Source organism: Myotis yumanensis, unplaced genomic scaffold (genome assembly GCF_028538775.1).
Source record: "Myotis yumanensis isolate MYYU_CA2020_CCGP unplaced genomic scaffold, mMyoYum1.0.hap1 SCAF_3, whole genome shotgun sequence".
Taxonomy (NCBI): Eukaryota; Metazoa; Chordata; class Mammalia; order Chiroptera; family Vespertilionidae; genus Myotis; species Myotis yumanensis.
In genome coordinates this window covers 40,196,328-40,218,521 of record NW_027223754.1, presented here as the reverse complement: position 1 = coordinate 40,218,521, position 22,194 = coordinate 40,196,328, and the positions used below count along the sequence as shown (strand labels likewise).

Sequence of the window (22,194 nt, the reverse complement as noted above, 5' to 3'; positions counted from 1 at the left end):
TTGGTTTAGCCTCTTTCTGATGAAAAACTTTAGGGAAATTATTTCATGAGACACCAAATCATTCAATTTTTGTGGGAACCCTGAGAAGTTTACCAACTAGTTAAGTAGTCAGAAATAGAAAAACCCATATGGTAGGATATGGTGACTCCTCTCAGTGGTGTGAACCACACTGGGGTTTTTGACAAGTATATGTTTATATGGCTGACTTGTGGGAATAGGCGCTGTTGCTGGGTTTGCTGCCTTTTTCTTTGTCCCATCCCCACCTCCTGCTTCTATCTTCAGCTGCAATGCTTCTGTAACAGCCAATGTGGCTAATCTCTGCAAGACCTGTGGTGAGTGTCTTCATTGCATAAATGATGCATATTTTTATTCAGGTAAAATTCATGTGACATAAAATTTACCATTTTATCCATTTTAAAGTATACAACTATTGACTTCTAGTACATTTACATTGTTGTGCAGTCATCACCAACCACTGTAATTCCAGATCATTTTTATCCCCAAAAAGAAACTTAGTACTAACTAAGCTGTCATTGGCCATTTCCTCGTCCTCCCTGCTTCTGACAACTACTAATCTGGACATTTCATGTAAATAGAACTATGCAATATGTGTCTTTTTATATCTGGTTTCTTTCACTTTGCATAATGTTTTCAAGTTTCATCCATATTGTAACATGTATCAGTACTTAATTTCTTTTATGGCTGAATAATGTTCTATTGTAAGGATATATACTACATTTTATTTATTCACTTATCTATTGATTTGGGTTGTTTCCACTATTTGGCTATTATGATGCTGCTATGAATATTCAGGTTTTTGTTTGAACATCTGTTTTTCAGTTCTCTGGTATATAACTAGGAATGGATTTGCTGGGTCATGTGGTAATTCTATGTTTAACTTTTTTTTTTTTTTAAATATATTTTATTGATTTTTTTACAGAGAGGAAGGGAGAGAGATAGAGAGTTAGAAACATCGATGAGAGAGAAACATTGATCAGCTGCCTCCTGCACATCTCCCACTGGGAATGTGCCCGCAACCCAAGTACATGCCCTTGACCGGAATCGAACCTGGGACCTTTCAGTCCGCAGGCCGACGCTCTATCCACTGAGCCAAACCGGTTTCGGCAATGTGTTTAACTTTTTTGAGGAACCAAAAAGATACATGTGAAATACTAAAAAATAATGGTGAAAATCCCTTTAGAATGGACCATGATATAAAGACATCATGTTTCTCTGTTATGTATTAGAAAAACTTTTCTTTAGGGTGAGGCAGAACGGGATTCAAATCTCAGCCCTCCTAATAACTAGCTGTGACCTTGGGCAAGTTAGTTAACCTTTCGTAGCCTATTTTTTACCTAGAGCATGCAGATAACTCATTGCTGCCACAGGGTTACTGTAAGTATTCACTGAGATGGTGTTACACAGAAAGTGCTTTTTTTAGCACAGTGCCTGGCATAATCAACAAATACTGTAATAATTATTTTAGGATAATACACAGTCACCAAAGCCTGATTGCTATTCATTGCCACAGAGATGGCTGTGTACTTTGGTCATACCAAAAGGGAGATGACCCAAAAGGAAATGTCTTAAATTTTGGTGTTCTATGTTATCTTTGCCATAGATGTTTTGTATTTTTACTTTTGGATTAATGTATTGTCTGTTATCAAAATTTGTAACATCTCTTTTTCTAAGGTAGAAGGACCTGTTGCAGATGAAAATTGTTTTTAACTTTTCATTTGATCACTGACTGGGTTCTTCATGTATGAACCACTTTCTGGTTCCACTTACAGCGAGGTCATAAGATTGCTAGTGACTGGCCTTATTTCAGTGCATAAGGATTTAGTGACATTTCTGAGTTAGTAACTAGTCCACCAAAAATTATTTTTCCTTAAAAAATATTTTTTTAAAAAAATTAAAATCTTCCATGAACAGATTATTGAGATTATCATTTAATCTACACTAATAAAAGACAAAGATGCTAATTGACCATACCTTCACTACTCCCTAAGCCACACCCACCAGCCAATCAGAGCGACTGTGCACCGGTCCTCTAGTATTTTTGTAAGTGCTTAAAAAAACCCCAGGAATTTACTACTTTTTAAAGAAGTAGTATATAACATTTTATTTATTTACTACAGCGATTTTTAACCAGTGTGCTGCAAGAATTTTTAAACATGCAATACCTGACTCTAGTCAGGGGCACTGACCTCTTTTCCCTTAGGTGTCAAATAAAAAAAATGACAAAGCCAACACAACAATAGCCATCTGGTGTGAATGAATCAAAATAATTCCTTTTTTTGTGTGTGTGTGTGTGTGGGAGAATTTTAGTAATTAGTTTATGTGTCATGTGATGAAAAAGGTATTGCTAATTTACCAGAATACCTAATTACATATTAGAAATATTTTGCACTTATTATTTAGGAACATTTTTCCAAGGCATGAAATATTATTTCTACAACCTACTTCTTAAAATTGATTATTATTTTAATGGATCAAACATAATTTACCCATTTTCTTATTGGACATTCATGTTGTTTTTAGTTTTTTCCTGATCATAAACAAGGCTGTGATGACCATTTTTGTAGCAAAAAATTTATATACCTCCATGATAATTTGGGCTAAATTCCTAGATGCAGTTGTTGTTTTGGGGGCAGAGCATTTATATATATTTAATTTTTTTTATCAGTTTAGCATTTAATACCCACTCTGTGTTGCACCCTCCCAAGACTTCAGCTCTTTTGTATCCCCATTCACAGTTGCATTTATTTTTGTTATACAGGGCACCACTTTGACTTCTGTGGTTGCCATTTGTGACTAAAAATGTCTTTCACTTGAAACCCTACCACGCAGGTGAAAATCACTTTGGACCATGGCGTTCTGTGGCAATGCAGCATGAGAAGCAGTTTTATTTGTGGTCCAATTTTCAGGGTTTGAACTTAGTTCTGCCATCTCCTCACCATTACTTCAGACAGTGTTTTGGTGTGCTCGGCCTCACCTTTCATTCATTCCATCTGTTTCTCCAGCCTTGTTTGCTGTAAACCAGTCTGGTTTGGTAATGCTTATGTCTCTATTCCTTCCATTGGAGCTTCTTCTCTTTGGCCACTCTAGATTATTGAGGGATGATGGATAAAATTGCTTTCCTGTGTCCTCCCTGGGTGATAGTTCTGCGAATACATTCACAAGCCTTCTCAGAAAATCCCCTGGGATCAAGCATTTGTCAGAAACATCTATCACTCAGAGTGGTGTCCAACTGCTAATGAAACCGTGTGTTGACACTCCCTCCCTGTTTCACTCTCTGTGTCCTTCACTTCAGCTCCCTGGGATCACATTCCAAAGTAAACTACCTGTATCCAACCCTTTGTCTTACCTTTCCATTTCAGTGGAACCTAGGCTGAGCTGCAGTTTTTTCGTGTTTACATTTGGAGAAAGTAGTGTCTACCATATAATTTATTTGTTCACCAAATACTATGTGCCAGTACTATGTGCCAGGTGCTATTCTGAGGATGGGAATATAACAGTGAGCAAGACTGTTGTGTTCTGATGAGAGAGACAAAGAAGTAAACAGAGAATAATTTCAAATAGTGAAAAATGCTCTGAAATAAGCAGGGCGATGTGCCCCAGAGCAATAAAATCATGAGTAAAAGCCACTCTCAGATGCTATTAGAAAAGCCGACTGAATGATCAGGATAAGCTGCATGTGGGGAGAACATTTGGGGTAGAGGGAGTAGCAGGTGTAAAGGCCTGAGGTGTGAGTGTCAGGAGTATGGTACTGTGTATGGTATTTTGCACTTGGAAAATGCTCAGTACATGTTGATCATAATTAATAAGATTAGATCAAAGAGGTAGCCAAACATTGACTACACAGTCAGTAGCTTATCATTGACTACACAGTAAGTGGCAAGTTTTGCCTCATGAATTGACAAAAATTGGCTTCATAGAATAGGCAGATAATTGTGCAGGGTGTGAATAGAGTTATACAGTACATTTTTTTTTACTCTATTGATGTAGGGAATTACATTGATATATTTGCTTTGTATTCCTGGTATAAACTTCCCTTGGTCGTGATGTATTATCCTATTTATGTATAGCGCGATTCAATTTGCTAATGTTTTGTTGAAGAAAAATTTCATCTGTGTTCCTAAGAGATGTTGGTGTATTGTTTCCTTTCAATGTCTTTGTATGGTTTTGGTTGTGCCGAGCCAGCTCAGCCAAGGGTTCGCAAGCCTAAGTGAGGGTGGTGAAGGATGAAGAAATGACAAAGAGAATAAGCTGGGTCTAGGTCAGGGGTGGGCAAACTCTTTGACTCCAGGGCCACAATGGGTTCTTAAACTGGACCAGAGGGCCGGAACAAAAGCATGGATGGAGTGTTTGTGTGAACTAATATAAATTCAAAGTAAACATTACATAAAAGGGTACAGTCTTTTTTTTTTTTTTTTTTTTTTTTTTTTTTAGTTTTATTCATTTCAAACAGGCTGGATCCAGCCCGCGGACCGTAGTTTGCCCACGGCTGGTCTAGGTGGAACTTTCTGTGCCTGGCTGAGGCCACAGAGAGAGATCCAGACAGCAAGCTGAGCCTTTATTTTATAGCCAGAGGTAAACAAGGTAGTGGTCACCATAGTTACAATGTTCTTGTGAGTTTCACTTGTTTTGGCAGCACTTGCTGCACCTCTCACAGCCCATTAGCTACCTAGGAAGGATCTAGGGAGCGTCATAAGGTCAAGCCTAATTAGGCTAAGAGGACTGTGCCCTCTAAGCTGGGACTTGTTTGTGGCTTTGCCAACAGGTCAGTCCGAGGCTTAACCTTATAGCCCCGCCCTACATTTGGTATCAGTGTAATGTTGACCTCATAAAATGATTTGGAAGGTGTTCTTTCTTTTTCTCTATGATGGAAGAGTTTGTGTAGAATTAGTGTTCTTTTTCTCTTAAATGCTTGATAGAATTCTCCAGTGAAGTCATGAGGCCTGGAGTTTTCTTTGTTGGAAGAATTTTAGCTATGAGTTCATTTCTATAGGACTATTCAAGTTATCTGTTTCTTTTTGAGTGAGCTTTGGTAGATTATATCTTTCAAGGAATTTGTCTACTTCATCTAAGTTGTCAAATTTTATGGGCAAATGTTTCCAATATCTTATCCCTTTAAAATATTTATTAGTGATAAAAAGTACATACATAAAATTTACCATTTCAGCCATTTTTAAAAAAAATATATATTTTATTGATTTTTTACAGAGAGGAAGGGAGAGGGATAGAGAGTTAGAAACATCGATGAGAGAGAAACATCGATCAGCTGCCTCTTGCACACCCTCTCCTGGGGATGTGCCCACAACCAAGGTACATGCCCTTGACTGGAATTGAACCCGGGACCCTTCAGTCCACAGGCCAACGCTCTATCCACTGAGCCAAACTGGTTAGGGCACATTTCAGCCATTTTTAAGTGTACAGTCCAGTGACATTAAGTACATTTCACAATGTTGTGCAAACTCTTATTATCCTAATGATATCTGTGGGATCTGTAGTGCTGTCCCCTCTTTTATCCCTGACACTGGTAATTATCTTCTTTTTTCCTCCTGATCATCTGCTACAGGTGTATTAATATTATTGATCCTCTCAGAGAATAAGCTTTTAGTCTCATTGATTTTTCTCTAATATATATATATATAATTTCATTGATTTCTGCTTTGATTTTAATTATTTCTTTTCATCTGCTTTCTTTCTTCCTAGTTTTTAAAAGCTTGTATCCTACATCATCATTTGAGACCATTTCTCTTCCTATATAAGCACTTACTAGTAATGCTATAAATTTCCCTCTAAGCACTGCTTTATTTGCAGCCCATAAATTTTGCTTGTACTTTCACTTTTCATTCTATTTAACATATTTTCTAATTTCCTTTGTGACTCCCTCCTTGACCCAGATATGTTAAGAAATATGTTGTTTAATTTTTAGGTATTTGGGGTATTTTCCATCCATCTTTTTTGTTGTTTTTATTTCTAGTTTAATTTTGTTGTAGTCAGGGACACATTTTGCATGACCTTAATTTTTTAAAAAATAATTGAGGAGTGTTTTATGGCTCAGAATATGGTCTACCATGGAGAATAAGCACTTAAAAAATGTGTTATTTGCTGTTGTTGGGTGGAGTGTTCTATAAATATCAACCAGGTCAGATTGATTGATATTGTTTTTTTAAGTGTTCTGTATTCTTACTGATGGACATTAACAACATATCAGAGATGGGGTGGTTTAATCAACAGAAATTTGTTTTCTTACAGGTCTGGAGACTAGAAGTTCAAGATCAAGGTGTTAGCAAATTTGTTTTTTGCTTCTCTCCCTGGGTTGTAGATAGCCATTTTCTCCCTGTGTATTCACATGCTCTTTCCTCTGTTTGTGTAGATCAGGGCCCCCACCTTTATGGATCTTAATTGAACCTAAATAATTTTTTAAATACTTATCTCCAGATATATTCATTGGAGATTAATTCTTCAGTATATGGACTTGGGGGTGGGAGTGGGGAGGGGGAAGGGACAATTCAGTCCACAACCCCGATTTTCTGTCTACTTGTATTATCAATTACTGAAAGAGGAGCACTGAAGTCTCTAACTATATTGTAGATTTATCTGTTTCTCTTTTTGGTTCTATCAATTTAAAATTTTTGGGATCTGATTTTTGCTCATCTTAAGAGGAAGACTTAATAATAGAATTATCTGATTTAAGTTATCAGCTCTATATTGTTAGGCGTGTGTTTAATCCTGTACAGAATTAAAATGGTTGTGTAAATGGGGCCAGTTATTAATTCAGTAAGGATTTTATTTATTTTAATCATAATTTTTAATCATTATAAAATACTAGGGGTCCAGTGCATGAATTCATGCACCTTGAAAGGAACTGTGGGCCATGAGGCTGTGGTGGGCACAGGGGCGGGTCTCAGCCCATCCTCCGCGCCCCTGCCCAGCCCCTCCCATCGCAGCCCTGGTCCCCTGTCTGCCCGCAGCCCTGCCACCGCCACTGCCCACCGCCACCGCTGCCACTTCCACGCACTGACGGCACCGGCCTGGCTTGCACTCACTGATGGAGCAGAGCCGACACGGGCAGCAGGTGCAAGCACCGGGCGAGACCGTGGTACGTGGGACCAAAAAAATTTTAGTAACCACCAGAGTCTCACCCTGATGACAGTGACCAGCACCCCGCCTTGGTCTGGCGTCCCCACTCACCTGCTCCACTATCCTGCTGTGGCAGACGCCTGCCATGTTCTGCGCGCGCCCCCTGGTGGTCAGCACACGTCATAGTGACTGGTTTGGTTGTTCCGCCCTTCGGTCTATTTGCATATTAGGGTTTTACATATATAGATACTTAACAAATTTTACCATCTTAACCATTTTTTCTCCGCCCCCCCCCAATTTTTTTTTTTTGGTTAATCCTTACTTGAGGATATTTTTTCCATTTTTTTTTTAAGTGAGAGTGGAAGGGAAGGGGAGAGACACACACACAGAGAAATATGAACATGAGACAAACATCAATTGGTTGCCTCCCATATGTGCCCCAACTGGGGCTAGGGATCAAGCCTGCAACCGAGGCACATGCTCTTGACTGAAATCTAACCTTTGACCATTCAGTCTGAAGGCCTATACTCTATCCACTGAGCCAAACTGTCTAGTGTCTGTCTTAACCATTTTAAGTATACAGTTTAATGACATTAAATTGTGCATCTGCTTCTAGAACTGTTTTCATTTTGCAAAACTGAAATTTTTACCCATTAAACAACTCTTCATTCTTCCCTTCCCCAGCCCCTAGCAACCACCATTCTACTTCCTATCTCTATGAATTTGACAACTTAGGTATCTCATATAAGTGCAGTCATACAGTATTTATCTGTTTGTGTCTGGTTTATTTCTCTCAGGGTAATGTCCAAAATGTTTATCCATAGTGTAGCTTGTATCACAATTTCCTTCTTTTTTAAGAGGGAATAGATGTTCCAATGTATATATATACCACATTTTGTTTGTTCAGTTATCCATTGCTGGACACTTGGGCTTTTCTTCCATCAGTATTTATTAAGTCCCTTTTATACATCAGTCACTTTTTATTACACAAACACTTATTGACTGCCCTTATGGGCCAGATTCTGTTATAGGCATGGGGAATGCTGCAACAGTAAACATACTAGACTAAGTTGCTGCCTCCAGGGAGCGTATATTTAACTAGAGGCCCGGTGCACAAAAATTTGTGCACTCGGGGGAGAGGGGTGTCCCTCAGCCCAGCCTGTGCCCTCTCGCAGTCTGGGACCCCTCGGGGGATGACCACCTGCTGGCTTGGGCCTGCTCCCTGGGGGATTGGGCCTAAGCTGGCAATCAGACATCCCTCTGGCAGCCTGGGAGCCCTCGGGAGATGTCCACTTGCCAGCGGGGAGCAGGCCTAAGCTGCAGTCTGACATCCTTAGTGCTGCTGAGGAGGTGGGAGAGGCTCCCACCACCACCACTGTACTGGCAGCTGTCAGCCTGGCTTGTGGCTGAGCAGAGCTCCCCCTGTGGGAGCGCACTGACCACCAGGGGGCAGCTCCTGCATTGAGAGTCTGCCCCCTGGTGGTCAGTGTGTGTCATAGTGACCAGTCATTCCCAGTCGTTCTGCTGTTAGGGTCAGTTTGTATATTACCCTTTTATTATATAGGATAGAGGCCTGGTGTATGGGTGGGGGCCAGTTGGTTTGCCCTGAAGGGTGTCCCGGATCAGGGTGGGGGTCCTGCTGGGGTGCCTGGCCAGCCTGGGTGAGGGGCTGATGGGTGTTTGCAGCTGGTCACAGCCCCTTCAGGGTGGGGGTCCCCACTGGGGTGCCTGGCCAGCCTGGGTGAGGGGCTGAGGGCCGCTTTCAGGCTGGCCAAGCCCCCCAGCGACAGAAGCTCTCAGCCTCTCCTTTTTTTCTTTTTTTTTTATTCTGGGATTTATTTACCTTCTATAATTGAAACTTTGTTGCCTTCAGTGGAGCTCAGAGCCGGCCGCGGCAGGCGGGAAGCTTGGCTTCCTCCATCACTGGAGCAACCAAGCCTCCTGCTCGCTCCAGCTCCGTGGCTGCCGGCCGCCATCTTGGTTGCATTAATTTGCATATAGTCACTCTGATTGGGTGGTGGGCGTGGCTGAAGGCGTAGCAAGGTACAGTCAATTTGCATGTTTGTTTTTTATTAGATTAGATGGGGACTGAGGATGGAAAGATGGATAATACACAAACATATTTCTTGATTCTAAATGGAATTTTTTCACATTTTAGTGTTTCTGAAAATGGGGTGTACCTTATAATTTATGACAATTTAGAATTATATTTGTCAGTGTTTGTTTTTTAGTGACATCTAAAAGAATGGTGTATCTTACAATCAGTTTGAATGATAAATTTGATGAATCACTACTTAATAAGGCATTTGTTGATAAGTGCTATGAAAAAATAAACCAGAACAAAGGGGATAGAGAGTTACATGACTATTCACAAATAATGTGATATTTGAGCAGAGCATATGCTCAGTTCAGATGATATTTTTTTCATAGTTGGACTTCCTCCCTGAAGGATGCAGTATATTGGCTCACATTCTGACACAAACTTCACTGTGGACTGGTAGCAGCTTGTGAACTGGCTACTTTGAATAGCACTGGTATAGAGGGGTGGAGTCCTGGCAGATGGAGGTACATGGGGGTTAGGGAGCATTTTGCAAGATGGGTTCAGACCTTATAGGCATGGTAAGGGCAAAGGTGACAGAATTTTCCATCTTAGTAGCTGGCAACAGTCCTTCTAGTTGCTCAACAAAAACTTTGGAGTCATCTTTGACTTCTCCATTTGCCCATTTTCTACACCCAGTCAGCCAGCAAATCCTGCCTGCTGTACCTTCCAACCATGTCCCAGTTTTGACCATCTCCACCTAAACCACTCTGGTCCTGGCCATCATCATGCCAGGATCATCATGATAGCCTCCTTATCTGTCTCCATTCTTCTACACTCCCCTTCCTGTGATGTCTTGTCAATTTAGCAACCAAAGTGGTCCTCTGAAAATATGTTTGATCATTTGATACTCCTGCTTTAAACCCCTCAAACTGATCCTGTCACTCTCAGAGGAAAGATTATAGTTCTTTTGATGACCTACAGAGCTCTACACTATTTGGTCTCCCACATATTTGACCTTATATCCTACTTGTCTGCCTTGTGCTTATTCTGCTTTTAGCTGCCTTGGTGGTCTTACTGTGTTTTTTTTTTTTAATCATGTTGAGCATGTTCCTGCCTCAAAGCATTTGATTTGTTGTTTCCTCTGCCAGGAATACTGTTCCCCCAGATATCTGCTTGGCCTACTTTCACAGGTCTCTGCTCAAATCTCCCCTTATTAGAAGGGCCTTTTACCACCCTATGTAAAATAGCACTCCTCTTTCCCTACTAGCACTTTGTTTTCCACTAAACCAGGATAAACTAAGTTGTGCTACAGCAGCAAGCAACTCCACAATAGCAGGGGCCTAAACGACAAGGTTTGTTTCTCACTGATGGTATCCCTCTGTGGCAAGTCACCTGGGAGGTCCACTTCACACCATCTTTAACTCTAGGATCTGGCTGATAGCATGGCCACCATCTTGAGTACTGGCAGAAGGAAAGTCCATTCACTGGCTCTTCAAGTATCTGCCTGGAAGTAATGTCTATTACTGATTTGGCCAAAGTGAGTCATGTTGCCATACCTAACTTCAGTTAGGGAAGGGGAATGGGTGTGTGGCAGTCCTATCATGTATTTTAAAAGAGACCAGGTAATATATGATGGATGATATAGCCATACTCTTTACCCTGCTTAATTTTCATTTCTTTTTTGTTTTTAATATGTTTTTATTGATTTTCAGAGAGAGGAAGGGAGAGGGAGATAGAAACATCAATGACGAGAGAGAATCATCTATCGACTGCCTTCTGCACACTCCCTACTGGGGATTAAGCCCACAACTTGGGCATATGCCCTGACCAGGAATTGAACCACAGTTGGTTCATGGTTCTTGAGTCAGTGCTCAACCACTGAGCCATACCAGCCTGGCCTGCTTCATTTTTCTATAGTATTTATTTCCATTTGACATAATGTATAGTTGCCTTGGTTTGTGTATTTTCTTTTCTCTCTTGTCTAGACTGAAAGCACCACAAAAGGGGAGGGATTTTGTCTATCACTTACTGCTATACCCCAGGGCCTAGGATAATACATGGTCAAGAGTAGGTGCTTGTTAATTTTAGAGAATGACTGAAAATACTAAAGCATGTCATTCATTTATTCACTTGGTGACATGTAAGCCAAGTTGGGAGTGTGGAGCAGGGAGGTTTGAGGAGAGAGGATGAGATGGTGTGAAATAAGTTGATGAGTAGGTTTACTAGAGAAAAGGAATAGAATTGCTGATCAGTAGAGAGTGTCAGCAGTTTGAGATTTGAGACTATGAACTTACTGTGAAGTCTTGCAGCTTAGCGATTTGATTTTCTTCAGTAATGCCGAGTTACTCAGGAGCTGGCCTGGAAGAGGCAGCCATGAATGACCCTTGCACGAGCCTATGTCACAAGGAATGGTGGAGGCCCAACCTGAGGAAGAAAACCTGGTTCCAGCTGCCTTACATCACCCCTGCTCCATCTTCGGTCCTGTCAGAAAAATAAAGGAGCTTGCCTTTACAGGAAGCCCATTCTCCTGGGGTGGTGTGATTGCAGTTGTAGAAGCAGTTTTCCCGATTTCATTGACTTCTCACAACACTTTTGAGGTAGCTTTTCTTATCTTCATTTTACAAGTGAGGAAAACTGAGGCTTAAACTGCTGGAGATAGAATTTAGGTTGATTAAGCTCACAGCCATGGTGCTCTGCTATACTTTTGATGTATACTTATTGTTTCTTCTATACTTATTGAGGCCATGGGGAACCTCTTATCTCGGGGATGGGGAGCTCTGTTAGCTTTTAGATTCCTGGAGCCTTGATTGTGTCTCAGTCATGAAGATTGTATGCAACCACTGTACTAATGGTTCCAATTTAGATGTTGCAAGACCTTATCGGAGAGGAAACAGTTGGGCTATTTTTATATACTTAAACAAACTCATTACCAACTGTAGTTAGTAAATTCACTCCCAGGGAATTTCTTGTGAATACTATTAAAGTGATCCTTGTGCGATCTGAGATTGTCTCCATCAGTGATATCTTTCTGTGGTCTGTCCTGTTGAGCTGAACCTTTCTTAGGTGCAAGGGGTTGTGCTGGGTTTTATTGCCAATAGAGAGAAGAGAAAGCAGGTGGCCTTTGTTTAGAAATCTTTTAATGTAGTTCGGAAGGCAAAACAGGTACAAAATCCTGAATATTCAAATAGTCCCTGGAAATGGGGGCAGAGTGGGTGGGGGTTGGGGGGCTCCTTGGGCTAAAATGCTTCACTGAAATGGACGAAGGGAAGTGGAAATGGTGTTGTAATTTGAAAGCTGCATAATGTTTAGAAAAGGCTCTAAATGGAAAACCGACTTGGGCTCCAGTCATACTCATGGTGGATAATCTCAGTAGGCCACTGCAGTCAGTAATGTTAGCACTTTTAACCACATTTTAATAATTCTTGTTTTTTAATATATTTTATTGATTTTTTACAGAGAGGAAAAGAGAGGGAGAGTTAGAAACATCGCTGAGAGAGAAACATCAGATCAGCTGCCTCCTGCACACTCCCTACTGGGGATGTGCCCGTAACCAAGGTACATGTCCTTGACCGGAATCGAACCTGGGACCTTTTAGTCCATAGGTCGACGCTCTATCCACTGAGACAAACCGGTTAGGGCACATTTTAATTATTTTTAATGTGCTATGTATGTGAATCCTGCGCATGCTGAAAAGCTAACCGGTCAATTTGATAGAAAGCATACTCTTCTCTCTATTTCTTTGCACTTTGGTGACCATGTTCTGAAAGGTATTTTATGGGAGTTCCTGGCTGTTAACTTGGCTTGGTCTCACATAAGAGCCAACTAACAATGAAAACCTTGCCAGTAAATTCCACTTGTTTTCCAGTGCCCTTTGATCACTTACCTCTGTAGGTAGATGTTTTGAAATATATGGTAATTAGAACTAAGTTCCAGAGTTTGTGCAGTTTACTTTCATTTTTTTTAATATATATTTTATTGATTTTTTACAGAGAGGAAGGGAGAGAGATAGAGAGTTAGAAACATCGATGAGAGAGAAACATCGATCAGCTGCCTCCTGCACACCTCCTACTGGGGATATGCCCGCAACCAAGGTACATGTCCTTGACCGGAATCGAACCTGGGACCTTTCAGTCCGCAGGCCAACGCTCTATCCACTGAGCCAAACCGGTTTCGGCTACTTTCATTTTGTTTTAAAAAATAAATTCTCTTGCTTTGTTCACTTGTGTGTTTTTTTAAATCTTAGGAACAATAATTCTCAAAGCGGTTTTCTTTTTCCCTCCAGACAAGGCACCTCTATCTAAGAGTCTTTTACTGGTCCCCAGTGCCCTGTCTCTTTTGCTGACTCTACTCCTGCCACACTGTCAGAGGTTTTTCCTGTATGACCTCCAAGCAGTCAAGGATGACTTTCAGGTGAGCTCTGCTTCATTGGCCTTTGGGAAGGGAGAAAGCAGATTTTCCCTCGATTTGCCTTTTCTTTCTGCTACTTTTAGTCTTTCAAAGCCTCTAAATTTGTAAGAAATACTATTTATCATTAATATTATATTAACAAAACCTCTAGTTTTATTTATTGATGTTTTCGGCAAAGCAGATTCTAATGAAGCAATTGCAGCACTAGACACTCTCTCTTTTCAATTACACCATTTACACATGAAAATGCAGTTTATAATTTCAAGAGAATTAAAAACAATGTTAAATTTGGTTTTTAGTGATTAGTATGTATGCTTAACATTTTAAAAACTTGCATCAGTTTGAATATTGATTGGATAATCTAAGCTCTCAGCTCTAACAGATTGTTGAATCTACGAATTACTTTTATAGTGGTGGTTAAACCAAGTAGGAGATTTCTCTTGGGTTTTTGCTGCTGAGAAGAGCAGAATTCTATGTTTTTCAAGACTTATAGGCTGATTTCATAGAACATGCTGGTGCTGGGTCTTATTTGTGAATTGGAGTATTAGTGAAGATTGTGGTGTATAAACCTGCCACCTTTTCTTTGCTAAATAATTATCCACAATAATCCACCTGTATGTCATAATAATGTAATTAATACCACTCAGGTTAATTTCACCAAGTTCCTGTGAAGGTCTTTCAGTTATTTTCTGTTAGAATATAGTATAGATTCTGTATTAGTTCAGTTGCAATAATACAGTGGTTCTCAATTTGGCTGAGAACCACTGCTGAAGGGACTGAAGTTGGTGTCTTCCTGATTTGGGGGGTTAATTTGGTTAATCTGGCTAAGTAGGCAAGCATCCCCTTCCACTTCATCACTTTATGGGCATCTATACTCTGAAGATAAAGAGGACAACCACTCTTCTGTCCAGGAATGCGAATAGGCACACTCTCCTGCTAGAATCTCCTAAAAAGCTCTCACTTTGCTTTTATAAGAGCAGCTACAGAGATAAGTTTCAGTTCTGCCTTGGGAAATCTAAACATACACATACATAAGACATAAGTGACATGAAATCCTCAGGGATGATAAATGAAGTAGGGACCAGTATAGAATGGAATAACTCTGGAGAGCCATAAAGATAGGAATTTTCCATTTGGTCTGAAGGAAGGGATGCCAGTTTATTAGCAGTAGAGAGAGAAGAGCATTTTCCTTCCCAAAGCAATATGTACTTCAAACCATTAGGAATATTGTATAGGAGGCATGGTTGGAGACTAGTGTAGGGTTACGTTAGATGAGGACAGGAGGGACAGTTGGTGAAGGGCTTTCTTTTTCAAGTGTGGAATCTCCCACATTTTGACACTTAAGGCAGAGATCTCCTGCCTCTAGTGTGTCGCAGGTTGAATGCAGTAGTGCTTTGCTGAGCGCAAGTCAGTGATCAATTTTATAAGGAGCAGGCACCTTATAGTAATCTCGAATTATTTATTTTTATGCCAGGTCACAGGTTTTTGTGTCCGTAAGCATAGGACAAATTACAGAATTATTTACAAGTGTGGTTTCTATTTTTATTTGTCATTAAAACAACAATTCTATAAACCCAATTTGTTAGATTTAAATAATTGTAAAGTCTTAATGTCCTTAATCCCCCAGATTTTCCTGGTGGCTCACAGGGCTTTGCCCTGAATAGAATATATTTTTAGAGTTTAAAATGTGGGAAATAGAAGACTTAGAGCTATTTTTCATGGTTTCTGCATCTTGTTTTGCAAAGGTGACAGTCATCATTATCTTATATTTTAAAGCACTACATAGTTTACAAAGCATTCTCATTTGATCATGTTGATGGTCGTATATGCTGGCCTACAGATTCAATGTGATTCTGGTGCAGCCATGGAATTTCTAAGGGAGAAAAGAAATTTAGTTTAGAGGTGTCACCTGTGTTCCATATGTGTGCTCATTATGGTCATTGCTAACTGATGATGTTGCTGTTTCTCCTTAAACCCAGCTGTGACCTTAATACAGCATTATTGGCAGCCATCCCCATTTCAGTTAGATGGGCATGTGAAATGAATTCTAATGGCCATCCCTAAACCAGTCCAGTGCCGTCATATTTTGGAGTACACTGATGACAAAGACTGTCTTGGTTGGAACTGAAACGGAAGTGAAATGTTTTGACAGTTGGTATAGTCTATATTTTCATTTATATTATAATTATTTATATTTGCAAGAATTTCTTTTGGCAAGGTCATATGCCTTAGACAAGTAAAACACTTTCTCTGTGGATATTCTCATTTTAAAATAGAGTTAATCTTACCAGTGTTCATAATAGCATTCCTCACAATAGCCTAAAGGTGGAAGCAATTCAAATGTCCATTAATAGATGAATGGATTTTAAAAATGTAGTGCAGACATACAGTGTAATATTATTTAGCTATTCAAAGTAATGAAGCTCTAATACATGCTTTAACATGAACCTTGAAGACATAATGCTAAGTAAAGTAAATAAGCCAGACAACAAAGGACAAATATTGTATGATTCCACTTATATGAGGTACCTAGAATAGTCAAATTCTTAGAGACATAAAGTAGAATAATGGTTACCAGGGGCTGAGGGGAGGGGAGAATGGGGAGTTATTGTTTAATGGATACAGTTTCTATTTGGGATTGTGAAAAATTCTAGAAATAGTGGTGATTGGGGATACAACATTATGAATGTTCTTAATGCCACTGAATTATACATCTAAAAATAGTTAAAATGATAAATTTTATTTTATGTAATTTTACCAAAATAAAAACAATACAAAAGAAAAGGTTAATATTTTTTGTACCTATCTTATAAGGTAATTGTGAAAGGTAAATAATATCAGAATGTTTTACAAATGTCATTGGGATTATCTTTAAATATCTGGAAAATATTTAAGAAGTCTCAAAATAAGCCTTTGAGTTGTTCTTTCTTCTTTGTATAGTTCCTTATATATTTTTCACACAAGGAGAAATTGATTTACGTAAATTAAAAGTTAACTTTAAAAAAAAATTTAAACCTAGTAATATTTAGCAACAGTTGCCATAATTTGCCTTGTATGTGGGTTGGTATGAAGTAGGTTGAGCATTAAAATTAAGCTTAGAAATGGATATTATTGAGTTTATCCATAAATAGCTTTTCAGTTACACCTGTTTTATTAAATAGCATAAAAACGAACATTAGTCTTTCATTCTAGCTCACATATATAAATTTTTTTTTATTTTATGAAACATAGTCTTAAGGTGATTTACAGGAAATTTTCTGTTTTCTTAATGAGAATAAATTTTACTTATTATAATAATCAAAAAATTTTAAGTACCCTTTGTGCCGTTATATGAAAAGAATTTTAGCAGGAGACAGTAGAGCTCATTTCTTAGGAAAAACATATATGTGTTTTCCTTTTCTGTATGCATCATTATTTTGCTTAGAGTTTAAAAAATAAGCAGTAAAAAGTAAATGTAACAAATTTGCTAAGGAGCAACCTGAACAGATCTCACTCTTTATTGTTCTTTTTTAAATCCCCATCTAGATTTGGAGGCTGATATGTGGAAGAATAATTTGCCTTGATTTGAAAGATAGTTTCTGCAGTAGTCTGCTTATTTATAATTTTAGGATATTTGAAAGAAGATATGGAAGCAGAAAATTTGCAGTAAGTTCTTATGTATTTTCTCTTTGCTGTTAGGTTATAGAAAAAACATTTTTTGTTTTTTATTATATTTAAATAGTTTTATTTTGTTATTATTAACAATTATCTTTTAATTACATGATCCTTTATCTGAATTGGAACAGGGACATTAACCAAAGAAAAATTTAAATTTAAGTCACTAAGGGCGGGGGGAAAAAAAAAAAAAAAGACACATATGTAATACCCTTTGTAATGCTTTAAGCAATAAAAAAAATAAAATAAAATAAAATAGTTAAAAAAAAAATTTAAGTCACTAGCATAATAAAATAATGATGATGGTAATAGGTCATAATGTCAGGTATGAGTGGGTACTAACAATTTTTATTAGGATTTTGACTTTAATAAAATTCTCATTGTTTATTTTGCTTAATGGTTTGTGTGTTACTTGTTAAATCATCCTATTAATGTGTTTGACCAATATAGTTTTATTCTCTCATTTTGATTATATATATATATGTATACTAGAGGCCCAGTGCATGAAATTTGTGTATGGGGGGGGAGGTCCCCTCAGCCCAGCCTGCACCCTCTCCAATCCGGGATCCCTCTCACAGTCCAGGACCGCTGGCTCCTAACTGCTCACCTGCCTGCCTTCCTGATTGCCCCTAACTGCCCCCCCCACCCCCGCCAGCCTGATCACCCTTAACTGCCTCTGCCTGCCAGCCTGATTGCCCCTAACTGCCCCCGCCCCCACTGGCCTGGTTGCCCCTAACTGCCCCCTCGCACCAGCCTGGTTTCCCCTTGTTGGCCTGGTTGCCCCCAACTGTTCCACCCCCCCCGCCCCCCCCCCCCCCGCTGGCATGGTCGCCCCTCACTGCCCCTCCTGCTGGCTTGGTTGCCCCCAACTGCCCCCTCCCACTGGCCTGGTCACCCCCAATTACCCCCTGCTGGCCTGATCGCCCCGCGCAGCCTGCTGTTCAGTCATTTGGTTGTCTCTCACTAATCCCCCTGCCGGCCTGGTCGCCCCGCGCAGCCTGCTGTTCAGTCATTTGGTGGCCCCTCACTAACCTTCCTGCCGGCCTGCTGTTCAGTCATTACTATTACTGTGATGGTGTCCTGGACAATTTGCATACTCTATTATTAGTATAGATAGTCGTATATATATATATATATATTTAAGTTTGTTTTTATTAGAAAAGACTATATATATGTATATATATATTATATATTTGAACTGGTTCTAATTAAGTAAATGTTAATTTATTTTTAGAAGACTCCTCTATATAATGCTTTATTTTATTTTTAGTCCTTTTTGATGGGTTCCTGGGTTTTGTCAGCTTTGGTTGACTTCATCCTCGTTGAAGCTATGTGGTATTCCTTTGGTATCACTGCATCCAGGAATTTGCCGTCTGGATTGTAAGTAGCTCTCAAAGACTAGCTTATTTTGTAACTAATTAAATCTGATTTAAAGTAGTACATGAAAGTCATTAAAAGCATATTTTAAACTTTTAGAGACAGTAGAATAGATTTTATGTATTAAAAAATCCAGTGTATACTTATATTCTCATTATATTCTTGAAACAAAATTTATTTTACATTCGCTCTTTTTCAGCTTTGAAGTCCCATGTTTTAGGGAATTTTTAATGAATTTCCTGTTCTAATTCTGAAGATAGAATTAGTTTTATGTGTTTATTTTATAGTGAAATTTTGTCTATGTAGTTTTGTGAACTAATTAAACACAAAAATACAAAGTTTAATTAATTAGATTAGATTAGGCAAAAATTAATTTATCTTAAGTTAAGCTTCTGAAGAATGATGTTTTTAAAAATTGATATTGTTTAATACTTCCACCAAAGATAAAACAAAGTCAGTATATAAGTTATTTTTAGCCAATTTGCAGTAGTCAATCTAACTCAGAGTGTATATGCTTTCATATGGTATTGATCTTCTTTTAACAACAAAACAAAAAAACATGTATTAGTTTATGAAATACTAGAGGCCTGGTGCACGGGATTCATGCACTGGTTGGGGGCGTGGCCAGCGGGGATTGGCCCATTGTGGGAGCGCCACTCATCCCAGTCAGCCGAGCAGCTGTGGACCTGCCCGCTGAGTGGCTGATCCCACTGTGAGAGCAGCTGCTCATCCATCAGCTGAGCAGCTGCTTTTGCTGTGGGAGCGCCACTCCTCCTGGTCAGCGGCTGCAGCAGGAGGAGCCGCTCACCCTGATCAGCTGAGTGGCGCTCCCATTGTGGTCAGTGTGCGTCATAGCAACCTGTCAAGTGATTGTTCTGGTCGTTATGCCATTTAGTCACTGAGCTTTTATTATATAGGATTTAATATCTAGGAGCAGAGCTGTTAGCACTTATAAGTGACCTTAAAGCATCTCTGAATTATATATTGGAGACTGCTTTTGAAAGATACTTTGAAATTAAGATACCAGATCTTTAAAATTCTGTGTGTACTAACTTCAGCCTTATTTTAATTTTGAATTTGTGTTTTTGAGAACTATTAGATGATTGTATGTATTTTGACTCAAGTTCACTTTGGATCTCTATTTTAAAAATGCAGTTAATGATCTAATAGCTTTCATACTTACATTGTTAATTTATACTGTGGCTGTCCTTTATGAGATTTACTTATAGTGGGCATGAATATTGTTAATAATGTATGATTCTGAATAATAATTGGAGACAAAATCTTGTGTCAAAATTATCAAGCAGTTTTTGTTGAGGTACGCAGATTGTAATTGTAATGAGACTGAGAAGTTTGAGTTGACTATTCTGCTATTGTGGAAAAAAGTGTAGTTATCAGGAATAATTTCATATTGATTCAGGAAAGCAGCAACATTACTGAATCATAGGTTTTTCTCAAACATTTCTCATCCAGGCCAGTTATTTTTAGTTATCTATAAGGCCTACTGAGTTATATAGAACAGTATATACGTATCATGTGAGTTTGTGTCAGAATAAACTTTGGGCATGGATAGTAATATAGCTTTTAACTCGTGTTTAAAATGAGATAAGATTGTCCCCTTGTTTGATGACCTTTTTTCCTATTGCACAGAGTTGAATGACAGCTATTTTTTTGTATGAATGACATTTATTTCTCTATGAAATCCTGTTAACTGGTTCTTATAAGGAGGATTTATTCAGTTTTGAAGTTGGGAATATTTTTATTTATTCTTAAAGCAGGAATATTTAAATCTTGGTTCATAGCAAAAGTTGCAAATTTGAGTAAATTCAAAAGTTATAGGATCCCCTTTGAAAGAAATTACTATAAATGTTAATTCATCCATTCCCCTGAGTGATGAATGTATTTCTTTTTCCTTTTCAAATCATGAAACATGAGAGTATGGCATTTTAGAATCTTGAAGCTTTCTCAGACTTCTTGGAACATAAATCTTTAATTCAATAAAGTGACTCTGGCCGGTGTGGCTCAGCAATTGAGCGTTGACCCAGAAACCAAGAGGTCACTTGTTTGATTCCCAGTCAGGGCACATGCCTGGGTTGTGAGCTTGATCCCCAGTAGCGGGTGTGCAGGAGGCATCTGATGGATGATGTTTCTGTCTCCCTATTCCTCTGCCTCCTCTTTCTCTAACAATCAATAAGAATATATTTTTTAAAAATAAATGAACTTTGCATTTTGTAAATATATCTTTTATTTGATGAGAGCAAGGCTTCACAAACTCAGGAAAGGAAACTTCTCTCTTTTTTTTGGTCAACATGCTTTATAATTTGCAGGGTTTTTCACATAATATCTTGTTACCTTTTTTTTTTTTTGGCCATCAATGTCAAATTTATCTGCCCTCACTATAATTCTTGACTTCGGATTTAATTCTCTCTCTCCCCCCTTTTTTTAACCTTACCACTTTTAAAATTTCTCTAATAAATTTCACCAGTATCCAACTAATTTCTAAAGCCAGTGACTTATTTTCAGTTGTCTTTGACCTTTCAATAGCATATTAAATACTTTTGACCTCTCATTATTTAATAAAATAACCGCCCCCTTGAGTCCTAGCATACTACGCTCTCCTGGTCCTTTTTGACCTTATTTACTGTCTACGCTCCTTTCTCAAGTTTATTTCAAGTGCTTCCTCTGGGCTGTCTTGTCCACTGCCATGACTTCAACTACAGTTAATGTCTGTGGTTTTGTTTCCCAACACTCTATTTCCAGTCCATATTACTTTCCTGATCTTTTTAGAGTCATATTCAGAAAAAGTAGCCATTAAGGTTTTGACATTAAAGATAGGTACATTACAAAAGCTATATATAGTAGGTACTTCCAGTAACCCATGCCTATCGAACATTTGTCCTTATATACCTATTATTTTTTAATTGTTAGTATTTACATGTGAATGTTACATTGTTTCCCAGAATCAAATCCCTCCAGAGAAGTGGAATTTTGGCTTTTTATATATCCTGTTTAAATGTATCTAATTACAATGCTGAGTAAAATTATTTTTAATTAATTGGTTTAGATTATTTATAATTGTATTGTGAGAAACATGACATACATTTTCACTTCGTTGTCTTTGTGGTAACAAAGCCTTTTGTTGTGTTTTGTGCTCTCAAATTAAGAAAAGCTATTATAGAGAACTTGCCATTTAATAAATTACATAAGAGCAGATTAATCCATGTAGTTTAAGAGTATTTATGACTGTATTTGCGTACCATAACTCTACATAAACAGGAGTTATTTCCATTGTTTTAGAAGTATTTATTTGTTTAAAGATATTTATTAAAGTATCTTGCTTACATGACTATTCAAACTAAAACTTCAAGTAGTTTTCTCTTTGTTGAGAAACTACATCTCACTATGATCTTGACTCCTTTAGCTTATGTAGCTATGAGAATTTTTACATCCCATAAGCTTGTTTCCTTTTTATTATTTAAAAAAAACAACTGGTGATTAACATGAAAAGAGAACTGAATTTGCTTTATAATCCTCTTAGGACCTTAGTTTCTTTACATTTAAAATAACAGATCATCTAAGGTAGTGGTTCTCAACCTTCTGGCCCTTTAAATACAGTTCCTCAT

The 22,194-nt window shown here is 38.4% G+C and overlaps 1 protein-coding gene across 2 annotated transcripts in view; it reads left to right on the top strand.

The window, feature by feature from the left end:
- Positions 1 to 22,194, top strand: part of UBAC2 (UBA domain containing 2) — a 185,749-nt gene that overhangs the window by 19,222 nt on the left and 144,333 nt on the right. For both annotated transcript variants that reach the window (XM_070408663.1, XM_070408664.1), the window contains exons 2-4: positions 13,416 to 13,543; positions 17,066 to 17,185; positions 18,465 to 18,574. In XM_070408663.1, the coding sequence (XP_070264764.1) occupies positions 13,416 to 13,543; positions 17,066 to 17,185; positions 18,465 to 18,574 (358 nt within the window). The remainder of the gene's footprint in view (positions 1 to 13,415; positions 13,544 to 17,065; positions 17,186 to 18,464; positions 18,575 to 22,194) is intronic.